The sequence below is a fragment of the Macaca fascicularis genome, chromosome 10, assembly GCF_037993035.2.
Source record: "Macaca fascicularis isolate 582-1 chromosome 10, T2T-MFA8v1.1".
Classification (NCBI taxonomy): domain Eukaryota; kingdom Metazoa; phylum Chordata; class Mammalia; order Primates; family Cercopithecidae; genus Macaca; species Macaca fascicularis.
This window is the reverse complement of record NC_088384.1, coordinates 1,394,977-1,417,222: the sequence shown is the minus strand read 5'-3', so window position 1 is coordinate 1,417,222 and position 22,246 is coordinate 1,394,977. Positions and strand designations below refer to the sequence as shown.

The 22,246-nt window shown below is 51.8% G+C and overlaps 1 protein-coding gene across 9 annotated transcripts in view; it reads left to right on the top strand.

Moving 5' to 3' along the window:
• Positions 1 to 22,246, top strand: part of MOV10L1 (Mov10 like RNA helicase 1) — a 70,902-nt gene that overhangs the window by 48,260 nt on the left and 396 nt on the right. For 3 of the 9 annotated variants that reach the window (XM_005566942.4, XM_074003413.1, XM_074003414.1), the window contains 11 exons: positions 2,491 to 2,599; positions 3,464 to 3,642; positions 4,513 to 4,659; positions 6,119 to 6,240; positions 8,862 to 8,961; positions 10,006 to 10,170; positions 12,307 to 12,480; positions 18,146 to 18,295; positions 20,328 to 20,435; positions 21,320 to 21,457; positions 21,911 to 22,002. In XM_005566942.4, the coding sequence (XP_005566999.3) occupies positions 2,491 to 2,599; positions 3,464 to 3,642; positions 4,513 to 4,659; positions 6,119 to 6,240; positions 8,862 to 8,961; positions 10,006 to 10,170; positions 12,307 to 12,480; positions 18,146 to 18,295; positions 20,328 to 20,435; positions 21,320 to 21,457; positions 21,911 to 22,002 (1,484 nt within the window). The other 6 variants (XM_074003415.1, XM_045363392.3, XM_015457031.4 and 3 more) reach the window with 6 other exon arrangements.

The following is a 22,246-nucleotide window of genomic DNA, read 5'->3' as shown; positions in this document are numbered from 1 at the left end:
GTGACAGACTAGAGAAAATAATTTGCAAATCACATCTGATCAAGAACTTGTATTTGGCAAACAGTACTCTACAAACTGCCTAGGAACTCAGTTTTCAAAAATGGATCAAACACTTGAACACTTTACCAAAGAATACATACAGATGGTAATAAACACATGAAAGATGTTCAACATCATTAGTTGTTAGGGAAACACAAATTAAACCACAACGAGGTACCACTGAACACCTACTAGAATGGCCAGAAATTGAATTGGACCATCTGTGCATTGGTGAGCACGTGGGGCCGCTGGCACATACCCTGCTGTGGGAAGTGGGTGTGGCACACCACTGTGCAAAAGGTGTTCTTAAGAAGCTGGATGCACACCTGCCATACTACCCAGTCATTTCTCTCTAGGCGTGTGCCCCAGAGAGATGAAGACCTACGGCCATGCCAGGACCCATACACAAAGTTCACAGCAGCTGGATTTTTAATCACCAAAAACCCAGTGTCCATGACCAGGTGAATGGATAAGCAAGTCGCATTGCGTTTGTACAATGGAACATGACTCAGCAATACAGGGAGCAAGCTGTTGACATGCAACAGCACAGGTGTCTCTCCAGTGAGTCACACTGTGTGCACTCATGTGAAGTATGAAGTTCCAGAGCACGTGAGCAGCCAGTGTGACTGGAGGGGCTGCGGCACACGGCAGCTCTGGGGACTGACGGGTCTGTTTGTCGTCTCTATTGTGCTGATGGTTTTATGGGTATGTGCACATGTCAGACTTGTCACACACTTCAAATATGTGCACCTTATTGTATGTCAGTCACACTCTGAAAAACACAATAGTTGTGGAAGGAGAATATTGGCATAAACTTCTAAACCATGGGTGTCCAATCTGTTGGCTTCCCTGGGCCACACTGGAAGAAGATTTGTCTTGGGCCACACATAAAATTCACTAACACTAATGATAGCTGATGAGCTGAAAAAAAAAAAATCACAAAAACACTCATAATGTTTTAAGAAGTTTACGAGTATGTGTTGGGCTGCATTCAGAGCTGTCCTGGGCCGCATGCAGTCCATGGGTTGCTGGTCGGACAAGCCTGTTTTAGACTAAAACTTAGTAACGTGTGTGTAAATTTTTTAATGTGAGACCTTTTTTTTTTTTTTTTTTGAGACAGAGTCTTCCTCTGTCCTCCTAACTGCAGTGTGGTGTCACAGTCATGGCTCACTGCAACCTTGACCTCCTGGACTCAAGCAGTGCTTCCACCTGAGCCTCCTGAAGTGCTCCGATTATAGGTGTGAGCCACTACTGCTGACCCCAGAACTTTCGATTTCACAGATTCCAGAATCTGTCCTATGAAAGTAATGAAGTTATTTAACAAAGATAAATGTGCAAAGCTGTGGATTACAGATTGTAATGAAAAAAGTGGAAAATCCCACTGGTTTAGGACAAATGCCGTTTATGTTGGAACGTACAACCAATTCTTGTGTAGGATCCTTTTTTTTTTTTTTTTTTGAGACGGTCTCGCTCTGCACTGGCGCAATCTCGGCTCACTGCAACCTCCACCTCCCGGATTCAAGCAAGTCTTCTGCCTCAGCCTCCCAAGTAGCTGGTGACACCACGGCCAGCTAATTTTTGTATTTTTAGTAGGGACAGTGTTTCACCATGTTGGCCAGGATGATCTCGATCTCTTGACCTCGTGATCTGCCCGCCTCAGCCTCCCGAAGTGCTGGGATTACAGGCATGAGCCACTGCACCCAGCCTTCTTTTTTTTTTTTTTTTGAGTTGTGGGGTCTCCGTCACCCAGGCTGGAGTTGGTCGTGCAATCTCCACTCACTGCAGCCCCGCCTCCTGGGCTCAAGTGATCCTCCCACCTCAGCCTGCCAAGTAGCTGGGACCACAGGTGAGCACTACCATGCCTTGCTCATTTTTTTTTTTTCTTTTTTTTTTGTATTTTTGCTAGAAACAGGGTTTCACCAAGTTGCCCAGGCTAGTCGTGAACTCCTGGGCTCAAGTGACCCCCTGCCTTGGCTTCCCACAGTGGTGGGATGACAGGCGTGAGCCCCGCGCCCGGCCTGGTGCAGGATCTTGCCTGACGTCAATAGGCAGCACTGGCACTTTGCACACTGTGCAGGCCTGTGAGACCCAGAGCCCTGGGCTGTACCCTTGACCATCCCCTGCAGGTTCCCCCACTGTCCAGCCTGGAAAGCAGGTAGGATGTACCAAGGGAAGACAATAAAATAAAATGTAGTCCTGCGCTTTGGTTTCATCACAAATTTTACTTTATATTTATTTATAAAAGCAAGTTCAAAGAAAAAGCGTAAGCCTTTTTAGCAGCTTTTTATCTGATAATCTGTTTTTTCTTTATTTTTCAAAGGGTCTGACCTGTGATCCATCCAAAGAGCTGTTAAAGTAGAACACTAGATGTTTATGTTTGCTCTTTCAACCAAGCCAGTGTAAACACCGAGCTGTTTTTTTAAAACCATTTTTCTGCCTGATAATTTCTAGACTAGGAAAACGATGACGGACCAAGCTGAACATGGAACAAAGGAGAGACGTGTTGGTGACAAGGACCTGCCGGCGCTGGCGCCCTTTACTGCAGAGATGAGTGATTGGGGTGTGTGCTTGTGAGGGGCAAGGAGAAGAGCAACTCTGAGACTCTTGTCTGGAAAACGGGGACTTTGAGGAGTGGGCTCTCATGCAGAAGGAAGAACAGTCGGGGGACGTGTGGCCTGTGGCAGGTGGCTGCCGTCTCCACCTTGACTGGAGACTCGGTGTTTTAGGTTAGATACTTTAAGAAGACTTTTAGATTCTGGGTGGTTTTTTCCAGGTATTCTTTGTAGATGTGGACATTTTCTAATCCAGTCTCTAATATTTGAGTGTGATCTCTAAAGCCGCAGAATCAGTTGATGCCCTGTCATTTTCCTCTCAGAAGCTGCATTCGTTATCCTGACCCTCTTTAACAAAGCACAGACAGGTTGAGTGCAGAGCTCACACCTGTCATCCTAACACTTTTGGGAAGCTGAAGTGGGCAGATCACATGAGCTCAGGAGTTCGAGACCAGCCTGGACAACATGGCGAAACCCTGTCTCTATACAAAAAAAAAAAAATACAAAAATACAAAAATTAGCCAGGTGTGGTGGTGGGTGCCTGTGGTCCCAGCTACCTGGGAGACTGACGTGGAAAGATTGCTTGAGCTCAGGAGGTGGAGGTTACAGTGAGCTGAGATTGTGCCACTGTACTCCAACCTGGGTGACAGAGCCAGACCCTGTCTCAAAAAAAAAAAAAAAAGCGTACACAGATTATTAAAGGAATGCCCCTGTGTGCGTCTTACCCATGGTAACACTGAAGAGCTGCTCCCTGTCTGTAGTCTGATTTAGCCTTTACACAGCCGTGCTGACGCCTGACCTAGGTGAGGATGTGTCCACAGCTGTTGAGAGCTGTTTGCATCTAACTGAAACTTTCCCCACTTTGAATACAGTAGATGAAATTCAGACCCCTAAAGCAAGAAAGATGGAGTTTTTCAATCCGGTGCTAAATGAAAATCAGAAGTTAGCAGTTAAAAGGATTCTGAGTGGTGACTGCCGTCCCCTCCCATATATTCTCTTTGGACCTCCTGGGACTGGAAAGACAGTGACAATAATAGAGGCTGTTTTACAGGTAAGGACAGCGGCACCGCGGGTGCTGTGGCTCTGCTGCTGTTCACGTGTCGTCCGTGTCTTCAGGAAGTGTGGGTTTAGATTGTAGAATCGGACAGCTGGAAAGAGCTTGAGAAATACCAGTTATTTCATAATGTTAAGTCTGTTTATGTGGATATGTGGGGATTTAAAAGCTTATTTCATAGGTTTAGAAGGAAACTCATTTTTAGCCTAGTAAACTGTTTTATCTGAATCATGAAATTTTGCCGCAGAAGTGACTCTTGGAGTAGCTACGGCCACCGTTCTGCAGAAGGTTTAGATGTCTTCATTTGTAATTGAAGTTAAGTTTGTGAAAATATTGTGTACAGATGCTTCTTGACTTTTGATGGAGTTACCACCTAATAAACCCATCGTAATGGGATTTGGGAAAAGCCTGTTTCAGGCTCATCAAGGCATGATCCGTTGTAAGTTGAGGAGCAGACTGACTGGGGATGGCCTTCACACCATCATACAGTCAAAAAAGCGTTAAGTCAAACCATTGTAAGTTGAAGACCGTCTACATTTAGCGTCATTCAGGATTCAAATTAGCAAACAGGTATTGAGTGCACAATTGTACAACATGCCGGATGTGTGCAGATGAATCTGACTCCGTTTCTGCCCTGGAAGGTGGTTTAGAATCTTAAGAGAGTGTGGAGAACCTTCCCACCTTACCCACGCCTTGGCAGCAGTATTACGAGGCAGAGTCGTGGCCCAGGTCTCAGTGTGTTGGGGGCTGGCATCTGAGCCCACGCAGCTGAGTTCCTGCACCAAATGTTCATGTTGAACTTAGGCTCCTGGTTTCCACCTTGCATGTGGATGTTGAGCCTTGGTCTCTTGTGTGTCTTTGATGAAGGTACACTTTGCCTTGCCGGACAGTCGGATTTTAGTCTGTGCGCCCTCCAACAGCGCCGCTGACCTCGTGTGTCTGCGGCTGCACGAGAGCAAGGTGCTACGGCCAGCCACCATGGTCCGGGTGAACGCCACCTGCAGGTTTGAGGAGGTGAGCCCTTGTGAGCAGTGGAAGGGCACCAGAACCCCTCCATGGAACATAGGAAATGCCAAGTGAGCAGGGGAGGGCAGGGATAGGAGGGTGGGCAGAGAGGTGCCACAGAAAGCCGTGTGTGAGAAATGGCTCTGCAGTGGGACCTCCCTCACCGCTAAATAGTGGAGCTTGATTGCTGAATATTTCATCACATTCTCACTCTGTGTGAGTTATCAGACCTATTGTGGGCATTCGTAGCATTGTTAAATTATCACATTCCTCTTTTATTTAATCCCCAAATGTCTCGTTACTTTATAAGTTTTGTTTTGTTGGTTTGGTTTTAAGTATCCCTTTAGGGAAATTTTAAGTTGCTGGTTTGGTTATAAAGTATTGCTTTTATTTGTTTGTTTGTTTGTTTGAGACGGAGTTTTTGCTCTTGTTGCCCAGGCTGGAGTGCAATGGTGTGATCTCAGCTAACTGCAACCTCTGCTTCCTGGGTTCAAGCCATTCTCCTGTCTCAGCCTCTCAAGTACCTAGGATTACAGGTGTGGGCCACCACATCCAGCTAATTTTGTATTTTTGGTAGAGACAGGGTTTCACCATGTTGGTCAGGCTGGTCATGAACTCCTGACCTCAAGTGATCCACCCGCCTCTGCCTCCCAAAGTGCTGGGATTATAGGCTTCAGCCACTGTGCCCGGCCTGAAATACTGTGTTTAAAAAAGACATTGAAGGCTGGGCACGGTGGCTCAAGCCTGTAATCCCAGCACTTTGGGAGGCCGAGGTGGGTGGATCACGAGGTCAGGAGATCGAGACCATCCTGGCTAACATGGTGAAACCCCGTCTCTACTAAAAATACAAAAAATTAGCCAGGCGTGGTGGCGGGCGCCTGTAGTCCCAGCTACTCGGAGGCTGAGGCAGGAGAATGGCGTGAACCCGGGAGGCGGAGCTTGCAGTGAGCCGAGATCGCGCCACTGCACCCCAGCCTGGGCGACACGGCGAGACTCCGTCTCAAAAAAAAAAAAAGACATTGAAAATAGCTGAGTGTGGTGGCACGCGCCTGTAATCCCAGCTACTGGGGAGGCTGAAGCAGGAGAATCGCTTGAACCCGGGAGGCAGAGGCTGCAGTGAGCCGAGATCACACCCCTGGGCGACAGAGCAAGAGCAAGACTCCGTCTCTAAATATACAAACAAACAAACTGAATAGAAAATGTACAGAGTTGTTTTGGAATTATGTGTTATACGTGACACAGAATTATGTGTTATATGTGACTCTAGAGTTGATAAAACATGGACTGAATTGATAAGGAAGTATGAAGTATTCTGAGGAAAAAACCTTAAATCATGACTTAGACGTAACTAAGAAGTGGCACCAGGGCACGGTTCCCTTTTGGAATTCTTTTTGCCCTGGTGCTTCCGTCCAGTTTATAGAAGTGCTTAATAATTGGAGGAGTAAACTCTATGTGTCCTTGCCCCCAGATAGTTATCGATGCCGTCAAACCGTATTGCAGAGACGGAGAAGACATCTGGAAAGCCTCACGCTTCCGGATAATCATCACCACTTGCAGCAGCTCAGGGTTGTTTTACCAAATAGGAGTGAGGTGAGCCCTGGGCGTGGAGTGCGGCGCAGGACCTCCCAGAGCAGAGGTCGGTGTCCTCTCCTAGCTTCTGTCTGAGGGGCGGATGACCCAGAGACTCAGTGCTCCGGGAGGGAGGCAGGGCTGGGAGGAAGAGCTTCGAGCCCAGGGAGGCTGAGTGAGGACCAAGGCACTCTCAGACCCCCGTGCAGGGAGGTGGGGTCGGGGAGGCTGCAGGCAGCTCCCTCTCAGTGAGTAGAGCCAGACAGTGTCAGGGGCACAGGCTGAGGGTGAGAGAGGGAGAAGCTAGGGGCTCCGAGGGAAGCCCCACCCTCCCTGACGGCCTGGAGACAGGTCGCCCTGGACAGTGTCCAGCGTCACGGTGGTCGTGAGGGTGACCATAGGAGGTGGTCTGTCAGCTCCACACGGAGCAAAGGCACAGCCGGCCACGCCTGTCACAACGTGTCATGAATGGTTTCATCGGCGTGTTTTAGTCTCTCACATACACAACGTCCTTTCATCATGAGATTAGTAAAGCATGATTGATGAGACACTTTACAATTTTTTTGGTTGAAGTCTTCAAAATCCACGATGAATTTTACACTCAGAGCGTGTCAGGTTTCAGACTAGCCACTGTGCGGTGCCCGAGAGCCATGTATGGCTACTGGATTGGACAGCATAGACCTGAACAAGAGAGGGATTTTTTTTAATGTGTGTTGATGAGTCAAAGGTCAAGAGCTGAAGAGCCCGGCCTCACTGGGGTGCAGAGGGCTCTGTGGGGGCCGGGCGGGCACAGCATGGACCCTGCACCCTGGAGCTGATGTCCAGGTAGTGGGAGGAGGTGACCGGCTGGGGCAGGCCGCTCTCTCAGAGACGCTCTGTGCAGAAGCAGGGAGGGTGTTGCAGCCCAGCTGCAGAGGCCCCACAGGGTTAGCTGGCCACTGGGGGCGGCTGGAGCGGGGAGGGACACTTCAAAGGGTAAAGAAGTAGCAACGTCATCTAGCAAAAGTGACATTAAATAACTGCACTTAATACAGAATTCAAACCTAAATGCTTACATTCTAGGAAAGATACATAATGTTAATTTTTTTCAACAGCAGTGGGGACATGAGATGGAGAAATGGCAGTGTGCTGGTTGCTGCATCTTTCACTGGGAGGGTGCACGGTGTCACTTGTGAAATCCGTGTCTTGAGACCTGAAGTGAAAGGTGTCAGCTGGCCATGAGTGGATGCAGGACGTGCAGGACGTGTGGGGCCCAGCACTGCTGTGAGCAGTAGCCCACCCCGGCACAGCTCTGACCACAGGGTCTCACCCCACAGTGGGACACCTGAGGCTCAGAGGTGATGGATTTGCCTAGCATCTGGGGTTGGAGAGGGGAGATCCTGGACTCAGCAGTGAGAAGGGTGAACCTGGGCTTGGCAGTGAGAAGGGTGAACCTGGGCTTGGCAGTGAGAAGGGTGCGGGCCCATGGTGCCTCCTGTTGAGTGTTGGCATGGCTCCGGACACTCCCTGCCCCATACCTGCTTCCTCGGGCGTCAGGACCTGTTTCTGCCCTAACAGCATTTCCCCACTGAGGCCTCCTGACCACAGAGTAGAAGCTGCCGGGATGGGCGAGCCAGTGAACTCGGGGCGCCTGTTCCTCAGCTTGTGGCCCCAGGTGGGGCAGCCCCTCTGCACTCCAGAAACAGATCATGAGCCGAACGAGCTCCTGCTCTTCGCTCAGTCCCACAGCCTTCCCATGCAAGAGCTCTGCAACTTCTCCTGGAGGGGCTGAGCCACGGACTGGGCGGTAGCATCTGACGACTCCTTCCTGCAAAATCCCCACCCCCTCCGTCAGCAACGCTGTGGCCTCTCTGCCCCTGCACCTCCCTTGCCACACCTGGGCACATGGAGAAGGGAGAGCCGGACAGGCGCCCACCAAGAGGGGCTGCTCTGTAACTGGGAACCTCACTGAGTTTGCAGCAGGGGCCAGAATTGTGGGGAGCCATTCTAGAGACCCCATTTTCTTAATAGTGCACAGATTGAGAAGTGGCTCCCAGGGCCTCAGCCTATTGGCATGGCAGGCCGGGCAGTGCCCAGCTGAGAATAGCTCACAAGGATGAGTCAAGAGGAAATGAGCGGATGGCAGGAGAGGCCACCATCTGTGGCTGCCTGCCCGGCCAGGCTTGTTCTCAGCACTTCACGGCGGCCAGCTCGGCTCTCACCCTAGCCGCCTCCTGAGGGACACACGGGAGGTGGAGGCTCAGAGAGGGGAGATCAGGACTCAAACCTGGGCATTTTGATAATCACAGGAGTGAGATGCAGGTGGAGAGCAGGCCAGGAGCCTGCGGCGCTTCTCCTGTGAGCTGCCCCCAGGAAACGCTCATGTGTTGCCCCTCGCCCCCACTCCTTCTTCCCTCCACATCTCTAGAAATACAGACACTGCGTGCAGAGCACCGGGTGCTGACGTGGCTTAGCTAGCATATCCTGATGCCTGTGGCCTGTCCTTCCTCCAGCCGGGTGACACCCAGACCCCAGCTCCTACACACCCCTGGGCAACCCCGCTTGGCCCCATGGGTGCTGAGCGTGGCTTTGCCAGTGTGTCAGAGGCATCGATTGCTAAAACAATTTGGCAGAAATTACCATTTAGAACATCTTTGCTCTAGAGTTGGACACTTCACTCACGTGTTTGTGGACGAGGCCGGGCAGGCAAGTGAGCCGGAATGCCTCATTCCTCTGGGGCTGATGTCAGACGTCAGTGGCCAGGTAAGTCCTGACTACTGTGTGTGCAGCTTCCTCCTCACCCTGTTCTCCTGTAGGGATGGGGGCTGCGGTCCTCCCGGGAACAGTCACAGCCGTATGGGGTCAGGTGGAAGTGCCAAGGACCCTGAGGTGCTGGGGGCCATGGGTCTCTATTGTACTTTATTCCTTTTGGACAAGAAGTGAATGTCTTGACTCACTTCTAAAACAGAGGTTAGGAGCCATTCTAGGTATTGGGGATGCAGCAGTCAAGTCAGGAATGTGGTCCTTGCTGTGGGTGAGCCAGCCGCACAGTGTCTGGAGGGGCGAACAGGGCCGGTGCTCCTGCATCTGACCTGCCTGTACTTCTGGCTGCCCCGGCCTCCAGCTCTGTGCATCCTCTGTTGTCCGCTCCCACCTGTTTCCTCCCTGGGTGCTTCTGATGGTGGCGTGGGCGTCACCTTGAACTCCCCTGTTTCCCTCCCTGTGGCTCATCGAGGCAAGCTCATCCAGCGTCCAGCACTGGACGTTTCAGGCTCCTCCTTGGCGCCCATCCTAGATGCCTGTCCCAGTCACCAGGCATGGGGTGGAGCATGAAGGTGGCGCTGAGGGAGGGAGCAGGGATTGGTCCAGGCGGAGCAGTGGCGTCGGGCGGCCTCACCAGGTCAAGGCAACCATGGGCAAGAGGCCAGGGGCAGGTGGGATGATGGCCAGGGCCGGCCACACAGAAGCTTCCAGAAGATAGATGGCATCCTTGGGGCTCTTACCACTTTGAGAGATTCGCAGGAGAGAAAGCCAGGCTGCAGAAGCCAGGCAGGTGGCAGGACTTCGGGGAGAAGCAGGGAGAGATGGCTCCAAGCCCTGTCAGCATCCCCTGGTCTCCCAGCCCCTCCCGTCATCCCCTGCAGCCAGAGCGAGTATGGGCTGGCCTTGCACGCGGCCCCACCCCCACCTGAGCCCGTGGGCGTGGCAACGGCCCCTCGGCCCCTCCCTGCGTGGGCTGAGACGGGCCTCCCTGTGTGGCCTGAGACCGGCCTCCCTGCGTGGGCTGAGACCGGCCTCCGTGTGCAGATTGTGCTGGCAGGAGACCCCATGCAGCTCGGCCCAGTCATTAAGTCCAGACTCGCCATGGCCTATGGTCTGAACGTGTCCTTGTTGGAACGGCTGATGTCTCGACCCGCGTACCAGAGGGACGAAAATGCTTTCGGTGCTTGTGGCGCACATAACCCCTTGTTGGTGAGTCACAGACTCCAGCGTGTTCCGGTCCCAGTTAAGCAGACACAGGCTCCGGGGCAGTTGAGCAGCTCGCCCCTCTGTCCACCCGAGTGATCTCTGTCCGTGGGCAGAGTGCAGGAGAGCACCTACCACAGCGCCTCCCCTGTCAGCAGAAACTGCAGCCTGGTGCTAATGGCTGAGACTCTGGGGTCAGATACAGTAAAATAAGTTAAAATCTGTGTTACTCTGTGAACATAAGAAAAGCAGGAAGTCACTTTTGTGACTTAAAAAGCCTGCCCTAGAGTGACTGCAGGCAGTGTCTCCTCAGTGGTCTCCGACCCCAAGGTCCCACTGAAGTGCAGGTTCTGGGCTCTCAGCCAACCTTGTACCAAATTCTGAGGGATGGGCTTTGGGATTTGCATCTTTGGAGCCCCCAGCACACTGAGCTTGGGCCTCCAGGGCCCATCATTAAACAGTGAACCAAGTAGCCTCAGTTTTTAAGCCCCTGTAGCCCACAGAAGAACAGTCTCCATCTGATTCCCATTGCCAGTATTAACATCAATAGAAAATGACGGGCAGTTACTGTGGGCAGACTTTCAGGGAAAAGGACTGGACCCCATTCCTGGTTGTCAAGGATGTGGGGCAGGTGGGGGTCTTCAGGCCAAGGAAGGTCTCATGAGGGACCACTCGCAAGACAGGCACCAGCTGTGCCAGGGGCCATGAAACTGCCCCCAGGAGGATGGCCAGCTGCTGGGCCTAAAGGGTGCCTGAGAGCTCTGCTGCGCCTGAGAGGTTCGCCTCATTCTCCAGTGCCGCTGCACCCCTCCACGCGCTAGCTGCTTTGCTGGAGGTGTGGGTGCAGGTGACGTGGCTGCAGCAGGGGAGACCAGCATGCTGCTGTCACCACCGTCCCCACCACACAGCCTTCAGGGCAGGTGCATGTGGCACACAGCCACAGGTACAGACAGACCCTGCCACACAGGAGGTGAAGGCCTTGTCCTGTGCAGGGCCTGGGCAGTGTCCTGCACCCTCCAACCAGAGCGGCTGCCACAGTGACCCCAGGGGGCGGCATGCTTCCTTTCTTTTCCCCAGCAGCTGCCCGGCTCCAGCTAAGGCAGAGGTGCCATGACTCTAGATCGCATTTGGAGTTTGGAGTAGCACGTTGGAGGGTGGACACATTCTAGTTAGGCTTGACAGAGTCGGGAGGAGTCATGGGGCCAATAATGGCGCTCTCGTGCCAGTATCACCTGGCGAGTAACTGACAGCACCACAGGAACTCAGGTTTTCACCAACACGGGCTTTGTTACTCATCCCAAGGAGGGAGAGCCCTGGGCGTGTTCTCCCCAGCAGTGTCTTCCCAAGGGACAGTCAGTGACAGGAGGGCAGAGGGTGCAGCATTGCATGCAGAGGACGGCTCCCCATGGCACAGACGCAGCAAGTCCTCATGCCAACACGTGGGTCATGTGTGATGAGCAGTGTCGAGACTGAGCATTACTCTGACTGGTTGAACTCCTGTAGTCCCTGGAGACCTTCCCTGGCTGCCTACACCAGCGCCAGGGGAAGAGTGCCTGCCCTGAGTGAGCTTCCCGGGCAAGTTGGAGGCAGACAGTAAATGTGTCCCATGTACTGGTGACATCACAGTCACCCTCGGCCGCATCAGTGAAGTCACAGCCAGGCCTGCCCAGGGCTGGCCATGCCCCCACAGTCACAGCGTCTATACTCTCCTGGCCCAGGGGCCCAGGAGCTCTTCCTTCCCTGTGGCCAGCAGAGGCAGGGCTGCGTGGGCCAGCAAGACACTGTTTGCAGGGTGAAGCTCTCAGCACACGAGGGAAGCGTCCATCTGCCCTCCTCCCCGCTGCCAGATTCCAGGTGGCAGGAACCCTTTGAGAGGCCCCTCAGCCCCACCCAGACCCAGGAGAGGAAAAGAGGGTGGCCGTCACACCCTTTTCTTCCTGATGTTCTCATTTTTCTATTCAGATGGACCCTTGGCTTCACCATCATCCAAGGGCTTGGTCTGGGGGCAGGTGACACACAGGGGCAGAGTCGGGCTTGGAAGTCAGGCGGGCCTCACGTTTGCCGTACAGAGCCGCTTTTCCTTTGACAGAAACTGTGCCAGGTGCCACCTTCCCCTTGTGACCCATCACCCTCTCCTTGTAGGTCACAAAGCTGGTGAAGAACTACCGGTCCCACGAGGCCCTGCTGACCCTGCCCTCACGGCTGTTCTACCACAGGGAACTCGAGGTCTGTGCGGACCCTACAGTGGTGACCTCTTTGCTGGGCTGGGAGAAGCTGCCTAAGAAAGGCTTCCCTCTCATCTTCCATGGTGTGCGGGTGAGTTGTGTCTTGAACCCGGAGGTGACCATGTCGGGTGAGGACAGTGTGGCAGGAGGCCCTTCCTCCCAGGTGAGGCTCTTGTCACCTGCTTGTGGCGGGGCAGATGCTCCGCTGGTCACTGGAGAGTGAAAAGCCATCAGGGGCTTGTGTCCCCCAAGATGGATGCCAACTTCTCCTGCCAGATGAGTTGTGCCTGGTACCAAGGGGACATCATGGGCACCACTCTCAGGTGGTCACAGCAGACAAGCACTGGGCTCCAAGAGAAGCAGAGCTACCCAGTGAGCTCTGGGGGGCCTGGGGAAGCTTGCAGGGCTGTGTGACGGGATACCCTGGGGCCGCAGGAAGCTCCCGGAGGCCGCTGCCGCCTCCCTCCTGGTGCTTCCCTCGAGGGTTGGAGCTGTCAGGAGAGAGCCTGGCAGGGAAGGCAGCAGCCGCAAGCCCGAGCCCTGTGCCTGGGGCCTGAGGAGTGACGGGCCACCACCCCCTCTCTGAGGCCTCATGGAGGGACAGAGTTAGATGCTGAGTGGCCAAGCAAAATTACAAGCATTCACTAAAATGAGATAGTTTGTATTAGGACTTTAGTTAGAAGCAGAAATCAAGTTTTGCATTAACCCCCTCCCCCAGAGGAAGGGGCATTCACGGTATCTGCAGTGAGGGCTGCACCCAGGCCACAGGGGGACCCTGGTGCAGGTGCCCCTTCCATGCCACGGGCCCCGGAGGATAGGGGTCCAGGCTACACCACTCGGCTGCCTCGGGGCCTCTGCATTCCATGCCCCACCCAGCCATGGCCCCCAGTTGCTCTTCGTAAGTTCCTGAGGGAGAAAATCTGTCTGTGACCTGTCCAAAGCAGTGGGGTGGGACGTGTGTGTGGTGGCTTCGGGGTGCTCACATCTGGAAGGGAGGGAGTCCTGAGGGGCTCTGCAGTGAGCCGGACACCTCAAGACATGGTGCTCTCTGAGGCAGGTCCCTCCCCAGTAGTGGTCTCCCGCCATCTGTCCTCCTAGCTCTGCCCATCCTCAGAAGCTTTCCTGGGTATCAGGAAAACACACTAGTGGCCAGGCACAGGGGCTCGCCTGTAACCCCAGCACTTCGGGAGGCTGAGCCAGGAGGATTGCTTGAGCCTAGGAGTTCAAGATTAGCCTGGGCAACATAGTGAAACTGCCATCTCTTTAAAAAAAAAAAAAGAAAAAAAATTTTTTTTTTAATTAGCTGCGCATGGTGGCATGTGCCTTTGGTCTCAGCTACTTGGGAGGCTGAGGCAGGAGGATCGCTTGAGCCCAGGAGATTGAGGCTGCAGTGAGCTATGATTGCACCACGGTACCCCAGCCCAGGGGACAGAGTGAGACCCTGACTCTTAAAAACTATATAACTAAATAAAAATAAATGCATGGAGGCTGTCACTCAGCAGCTCTGTGTCCTGACCTAGGATCTGTCACCGGGTAGGCCATGGTGGAGAAGAGGAGTGAAGCCTCTCGTTCTCATTGTGCTTCTCATCAAATTATCCTTGGGTTTCTAATCGTTCTTGTCTTACGAATTTTAACTGCTATGTTTCATGCATACAATTTATCATTGCTTTATCTTCCTCCTTATGTAATACTCTTCCATACCGTCCTGTGTGTGAGTGTTAAATTTCACCTCGTAATATTTACATTGCCGTTTTTTTATTTTTACATGGTATGTCTTTGCTCTCTGTTTTCATTTTTTATTGTATTAGGAGCAGCTAGGTTTTTATATTTAATCCATTTTGGGAGTCAGTTTGCTTTTAGAGACATAAATCAGTCCAGTCTATAGTGATTTCACATTATTTCTTCTTTACCTTTCCTAGTTATTTATTTCCTGATTCTTTCTAGTTGATTGGTTGCTATTCATTGAACTGTTTCTCAGTTTAGAAGTTTCTGCTATAAGTTTCCATCCCATTAATCTTTTAAGTTTCTTCAGTCATTTATTATTTACAATAAATGAGTAAGTTACATGGTTTAACAACAACAACAAAATTAATTCTTACTGCTTTATCTGGTGGTCACTTTTTTGGGTTTTGTTTTGTGGGGATTTTTTTGGTTTTGTTTTTTTTTTTTGGTTTTGGTTTTTTTTTTTTTTTTTTTGGTTTTATTTTTGAGACAGAGTTTTGCTCTTTCACCCCAGCTGGAGTGCGGTGGCGCAATCTCGGTTCACTGCAGCCTCCGCCTTCCATGTTCAAGCAATTCTCGTGCCTCAGCCTCCCAAGTAACTGGGACTACAGGTGCCTGCCACCACATCCAGCTAATTTTTGTATTTTTACTGCTTTATCTGGCAGTCACTTTTTGGGTTTTTTGTTTGTTCATTTAGTTTTGTTTTGAGACAGGGTTTCATTCTGTCGCCCTGGCTGGAGTGCAGTGGCGCAATCTTGGCTCACTGCAACCTCTGCCTCCCAGGTTCAACCAATTCTCATGCCTCAGACTCCCAAGTATCTGGGACTACAGGTGCCGGCCACCACATCCGGCTAATTTTTGTAATTTTAGTAGAGGGGGTTTCAGCATGTTGGCCTGGCTGGTCTCAAACTCCTGACCTCAAGTGATCTGCATGCCTTGGCCTCCCAAAGTGCTGGGATTACAGGCGTGAGCCACCGCGCCCAGCCTGGTGGTCACTTTTTTAAATTGTAGGGCTGGACGTGGCTCACATCTATAACCTCTGCACTTTGGGAGGCCAAGGCAGGCAGATTGCTTGAGCCCAGGAGTTCAAGAACAGTCTGGACAACATAGCAAGACCCTATCTCTACAAAAGATACAAAAACTATCCGGGCATGGTGGTGCACACTTGTAGTCTCAGCTACTCAGGAGGCTGAGGTTTCAGTGAACTGTGATCATGCCCTGGCACTTTAGTCTGAGCGACGGAGTGAAACCCTGTCTCATTCATTCATTCATAAATAAATTTACACATAATATAAAATTTGTCATGTTAAAAACTTTTTTTTTTTTTTTTGAGATAGTCATCTCACTCTGTCACCCAGGCTAGAGTATAGTGGCGTGATCTCAGCTGACTGCAACCTCTGCATCCCAGGTTCAAGCAATTCTCATGCTTCAGCCTCCCGAGCAGCTGGGACTACAGGCGTGCCCCACCATGCCCAGCTAATTTTTGTGTTTTTAGTAGAGACGGAGTTTCACCATATTAACCAGGCTTGTCTCGAACTCTTGACCTCAAATGATCTGTCCACCTCGGCTTCCCAGAGTGCTGGGATTACAGGCGTGAGCCACCACTCCCAGCCTCCATTTTTAAGTGTGAAGTTTAATAGTGTTAAGTATATTCACATTGTTTTGCAGCCTGCAGAACTTTTTTTTTTTTTTTTTTTTGAGACGGAGTCTCGCTCTGCTGCCCAGGCTGGAGTGCAGTGGCCGGATCTCAGCTCACTGCAAGCTCCGCCTCCCGGGTTCACGCCATTCTCCTGCCTCAGCCTCCCGAGTAGCTGGGACTACAGGCGCCCGCCACCTCGCCCAGCTAGTTTTTTTTTTTTTGAGACGGAGTCTTGCTCTGTCACCCAGCCTGGAGTGCAGTGGCCAGATCTCAGCTCACTGCAAGCTCCGCCTCCCGGGTTTACGCCATTCTCCTGCCTCAGCCTCCCGAGTAGCTGGGACTACAGGCGCCCGCCACCTCGCCTGGCTAGTTTTTTGTATTTTTTAGTAGAGACGGGGTTTCACCGTGTCAGCCAGGATGGTCTCGATCTCCTGACCTCGTGATCCGCCCGTCTCGGCCTCCCAAAGTGCTGGGATTACAGGTTTGAGCCACCGCGCCCGGCCAGTCTGCAGAACTTTTATCTTGCAGTATTAAAATTCTATACCCGGCCGGGTGCGGTGGCTCATGCCTGTAATCCCAGCACTTTGAGAGGCCGAGGTGGGTGGATCACGAGGTCAGGAGATCGAGACCATCCTAGCTAACATGGTGAAACCCCATCTCTATTAAAAATACAAAAAAATTAGCCGGGCGTGGTGGCAGGCGCCTGTAGTCCCAGCTACTCGGGAGGCTGAGGCAGGAGAATGGCGTGAACCCAGGAGGCAGAGCTTGCAGTGAGCCAAGATAGCACCACTGCACTCCAGCCTGGGCAACAGAGCGAAATTCCGTCTCAAAAAAAAAAAAATTCTGTACCCATGAAACAGTAACTTTCTTCCCTGCAGCCCCTAGCAGCCACCATTCTACTTTCTGACTGTATGAATTCAGCTGTTCTAGGTACTTCATATAAGTGGAATTAATCATGGAGTGTTTGTCCTGTGACTGGCTTATTGCACTGAGCATCCTGTCCTCGAGGTTCATCCACGTTGTAGTGTGTGTTAGAATTTCCTCCCTTTTGGGGGCTGAGTAACATTGTATTGTGTGTATACACCACACTTGGCTTATCAGTTAATCTATCAGTGGACACTTGGGCTGCAGATATTTGACTGTTGTGAGTAGTGCTGCTATAACAGGTGTACAAATATCTATTTGAGACCCTGCTTTCAGTCCTCATGGGTATATACCCAGAAGTGGAATTGTTGGTAATTCTAGTCTTAATTTTTTGAGAAACCATCATCTTGTTTTCCACAGTAACTGCAGCATTCCACACCACACCAACAGTGCCACAGGGTTCGTTTCCCCACGTCCTCACCACCACTTATTTTCTGGGTTGTTTTATAGTAGCCATCTTAGTGGGAGTGAGGTATAGCTCACTGTAGTTTTGATTTGCATTTCCTCAACGATTTGTGGCCTTGAGCAGCTTTTCATGCACCTGTTGGCCATTTGTATGTCTCCTTTGGAGAATTCAGGTCCTTCGCCCATATTTAATTGGGTCGCCTTTTGTCAGTGAGTTTAAGACTTCCTTATAGTTTTGGATATTAATTTCTTCTATACTATTTGCAAAGGTTTTCTCCCCCTCCGCAGATTATCTTTTCACGTTGTTGATTGCATCCTTTGATGCCCAGACATTTTCCATTTGGATGTAGTCCAGTATATCCCTTTTAGTTATTGCCGGTGGCTTTGGTGTCGTATCCAAGAAATCATTGCCAAACCCAGTGTTGTGGGGTTTTTTCCCTGTTTTCCTTCAAGAATTTTATGGATTTAGGTCTTAGGTTTAGATCTTCCATCTACTTTTGAGTTTACATTTCCAGGTGGTGTCAGGTGAGGGTCCGTCTTCATCCTTTTCGTGTGGCTCTCTAGTGTTTCCAGCAGCATTGGTTGAAAAACTGTCCTGGCACCCTTGTCAAAAGTCATCTGGCCATAGGCCGTATACGCAAGGGTTTATTTCTAGGTTCTCCATTCTACCCTGTTGATCTATATGTCTGTCTTTTATGTCAGTATATCTCATCAATGTTTTCTAAGGAAGAGTATTTTCAAGATGAACAGTAGCTATGTCAAAGGTCTAATATCAAAAAAAAAAAGAAGAAGAAGATGAGCCAGCCAGCCCTCCACTCTGGGGCTCAGACCCGAGTGGTGGACTCGTGTGACCATCCTCCTCTGCAGCGTTTCGCATGGCTGTGAGCCATGTCATCATCGTTTAACATGTGCCATCTGCCCTGCTCCCAGTAAGTTGTGTGTGAGAGCAGGGGTCCGTTCTGTCATATTCGGTGTGTCTTCCCAGCACCAGCCTCAGCTCCGGGGTTGCAGCCTCTTCTGGCGAATATTCATGGAGTGAAGGAGGTTTCCCTCTTCATCAACCCAGGGCAGCGAGGCACGGGAGGGAAAAAGCCCATCGTGGTTCAACCCGGCCGAGGCTGTCCAGGTCCTGCGCTACTGCTGCCTCCTGGCCCAGAGTATCTCCAGTCAGGTGTCTGCCAGCGACATCGGCGTCATCACGCCCTACCGGAAGCAGGTACGCCCTGCCCAGGCACGCCTGGCTCTGCGAGGTCCCTGCAGCCCCACAGAGGCAGAAACGAGCTCCTTTGAGCAGCAGCAGGTTTTTAAAGGAGCAGAACCGCACTCGAATGTCACTCAGCACGAGAGGTCAGCCGGCTGCCATCCACGCGCCAGTTCCAGGCTTTTCTATGGCCGGAGCTTAGAACAGTTTTTACATTTCTAAATGGTTACATTTATATGTCCCTTGATATTTGGCCCTTTGGGAAAACATTTGCCAGCCCCCAGCTCTAACCCAGTATTTCTCAAAGGGGTGACTTTGGTTATATTTGAATGTTATATTTGAATGGGACACTTCTCATTTCCTGTGACTGCGGTGTGATTATAGGGGAGTTAGTGGCCCCGGAGGCCCAGGGACTGGTCCCAGGAAGCATCTCCACACGTTCACAGTGGCCCTGGAGCTCTGGTGGGGACGCGGGTGGCTCCCATGCCGAACACTTTCATGAAGTATGTGTCCCTGTGGCGTTCACACCACCAAGCAGAGCTTGGAAAGAACCCCCAAAATGCAGAAGAAAAGGTGGGTCCCCTAGGCTGTCACAGTAACAGATCAGCTGTACCACGGGCGTGCCCACCGCAGGGCCCTTCACAGGTGTTATGTTTCCTTTTGTCTGACCTCAGGGCCTCAAGAGGTGAGTGCTTAGCTCTCCCAGAGGTACAGAGTAATGAAGGCTTGTGGAGACAAGTAAGTTGCCAGACATCACACAGCCAGTGTCCTGGTGTCAACCTCAGCTTGTAGGTGCCGTCCTGCTGAGACACACACCTCAGCTCTAAGCAGCAGACACGCATCTCATTTCTCCTGAAGGACTTCCTCCATCCTTGATGTGTGCTTGTGGGGAGGGAGGATTTTCCACATGAAACTTGGCTTTCCTAATAAGCATTATCCCCCGTCCCCAGTTTAACTAAAACTGGAATTTGTCTTCTAATCAATTCAGATTGGAAGAAAACAATAAAGAATTAAAAAACAGGCCGGGCGCGGTGACTCAAGCCTGTAATCCCAGCACTTTGGGAGGCCGAGACGGGCGGATCACGAGGTCAGGAGATCGAGACCATCCTGGCTAATACGGTGAAACCCCGTCTCTACTAAAAATACAAAAAAACTAGCCGGGCGAGGTGGCGGGCGCCTGTGGTCCCAGCTACTCGGGAGGCTGAGGCAGGAGAATGGCGGGAACCCAGGAGGCGGAGCTTGCAGTGAGCTGAGGTCCGGCCACTGCACTCCAGCCCGGCGACAGAGCAAGACTCTGTCTCACAAAAAAAAAAAAAAAAAAAAAAAAAAAAAACAATATTGCACATTGGCCAATATTTGGTTCACGCTGTGATGTGTAAAGAAATGGATATGTACAGGCCGGGGGCGGTGGCTCATGCCTGTAATCCCAACACTTAGGGAGGCTGAGGTAGGTGGATCACAAGGTCAGGAGTTCAAGACCAGCCAGGCCAACATGGTGAAACCCTGTCTCTATTAAAAAATACAAAAAATTAGCCGGGTGTGGTGGCAGGCGCCCGTAATCCCAGCTACTCAGGAGGCTGAGGCAGGAGAATTGCTTGAACCAAGGAGGTGGAGGTTGCAGTGAACCGAGATCACGCCACTGCACTCCAGCCTGGGTGACAATAAGACTCCATCTCAAAAAAAAAAAAGAAGGCCGGGCGTGGTGGCTCAAGCCTGTAATCCCAGCACTTTGGGAGGCTGAGATGGGCGGATCACGAGGTCAGGAGATCGAGACCATCCTGGCTAACATGGTAAAACCCTGTCTCTACTAAAAAAATACAAAAAACTAGCCGGGCAAGGTGGTGGGCGCCTGTAGTCCCAGCTACTCGGGAGGCTGAGGCAGGAGAATGGTGTGAACCCGGGAGGCGGAGCTTGCAGTGAGCTGAGATCCGGCCACTGCACTCCAGCCTGGGCGACAGAGCGAGACTCCGTCTCAAAAAAAAAAAAGAAAAAGAAAAATGGATTCGTACAGTGTTATCTTTAGTCTTTCTTTTAATCTGTTCTCAAGGTGGAGAAAATCAGAATTCTTTTGCGTAATGTTGATCTGATGGATATAAAGGTTGGATCAGTAGAGGAGTTTCAAGGACAAGAGTATCTGGTCATCATCATTTCTACCGTAGGTATCCCTGTTCTCCGTGGGGTTGGCCAGTCAGGCGCTTGCTGCCTTGGGGGTTTGGGGGGCTTCAGATCTAAAGGGGCAGAGGCCGATTCCCAGCACAGAGAAGCAGCTGTAGGCGGAGACTCCCTAGGCCCAGGAGCCATCGTGAGCCATGGCTGTGGGAAGGTCTTTGAAAACAATACTGAAAAGACTAAGGAAAGTAAAGAGAAGGGACCCAGGAAGACATGGTGAATGCCTTGGAGAAGGAGGGACACGAAGTTGGAAGAACAGGCAGCTGAGGAGCAGAGAGTGGGAGGGCAGGTACCAACGGGAGAGCCCCTAAGACCCCGCCATCCAGACAGCCACAAGCATGAGGGCTCCCTGTCTGCAGACGGAGTCCGATGAGTCCCACCCCTTTCTGCTGCCCCTCCTCCTCCTCCCCCTCCTCCTCCCCCTCCTCCTCCCCCTCCTCCTCCCCTCCTCCTCCCCCTCCTCCTCCCCTCCTCCCCTCCTCCTCCCCCTCCTCCTCCCCTCCTCCCCTCCTCCTCCCCCTCCTCCTCCCCCTCCTCCCCCCCTCCTCCCCCTCCTCCTCCCCCTACTCCCCCTCCTCCTCCCCCTACTCCCTTCCTCCTCCCCCTCCTCCTCCCCCTCCTCCTCCCCTCTTCCTCCCCCTCCTCCTCCCCCTCCTCCTCCCCTCCTCCTCCCCTCCTCCTCCCCCTCCTCCTCCCCCTCCTCCCTTCCTCCTCCTCCTCCCCCTCCTCCTCCTGTTTCTTTTTGAACCAAAAAGGAGGTCGTTCTGCTTTTTAACATTCTAAATGTTTTCATATGTCAAGAGTTTCTCTTCATGCCCCCCAAAAATTTAAAACGCCATTTTGTTTTTATTCATCTCTGTGTGCTTTTAGGTACGGTCAAATGAAGATAGATTTGAAGATGATCGATATTTTTTGGGTTTCTTGTCCAACTCAAAAAGATTTAATGTTGCAATCACCAGACCCAAAGCTTTGCTGATAGTGCTGGGAAACCCCCATGTTCTCGTTCGAGTGAGTTTTCAGGCACTGGGTGGGCTGTGATCACTTAAGGAGGGAGGGTCCGGGCCAGGTGTGGTGGCTCACACCTGTAATCCCAGCACTTTGGGAGGCCAAGGCGGGTGGATCACAAAGTCAGGAGATGGAGACCATCCTGGCTAACACGGTGAAACCCCATCTCTACTGAAAAATAGAAAAAAACTAGCCGGGCGAGGTGGCGGGCGCCTGTAGTCCCAGCTACTTGGGAGGCTGAGGTAGGAGAATGGCGTGAACCCGGGAGGCAGAGCTTGCAGTGAGCCGAGATCGCACCACTGCACTCCAACTTGGGCGACAGAGCGAGACTCCGTCTCAAAAAAAAGAAAAGAAAAGGAGGGAGGGTCCAGGTCACTGGGGATGAGACGCACGTGGCACCAGGAGACATGGGGCCTTCACTTGCTCTCATGCCAGGCTAATTGTTATTGCCAACAGGACCCCTGTTTTGGTGCTTTGCTGGAATACAGTATTACAAATGGTGTTTACATGGGATGCGATTTACCTCCTGAACTGCAGTCTCTGCAAAAGTGAGCACTTCTGCTGTCTTCCTCAAGGACAGGCTGGCTCTAGAACATGCTCTAGCCTGCTCTCCCCTGCTCCCCTCACCCCCACCCACATGCCCCCCAACCCACTGTAGCCTTAGTCCTCCGCCAGCCACCTTCCTCAGCTCATCCTAGGCTTCAGCAGTCAGCGTTTCCTGGACATTCGGGGTTATGTCACCTGTCTTGCATAGGCTAACAGGGTAAACTAAGTCCCCTTGTAAAACCCACA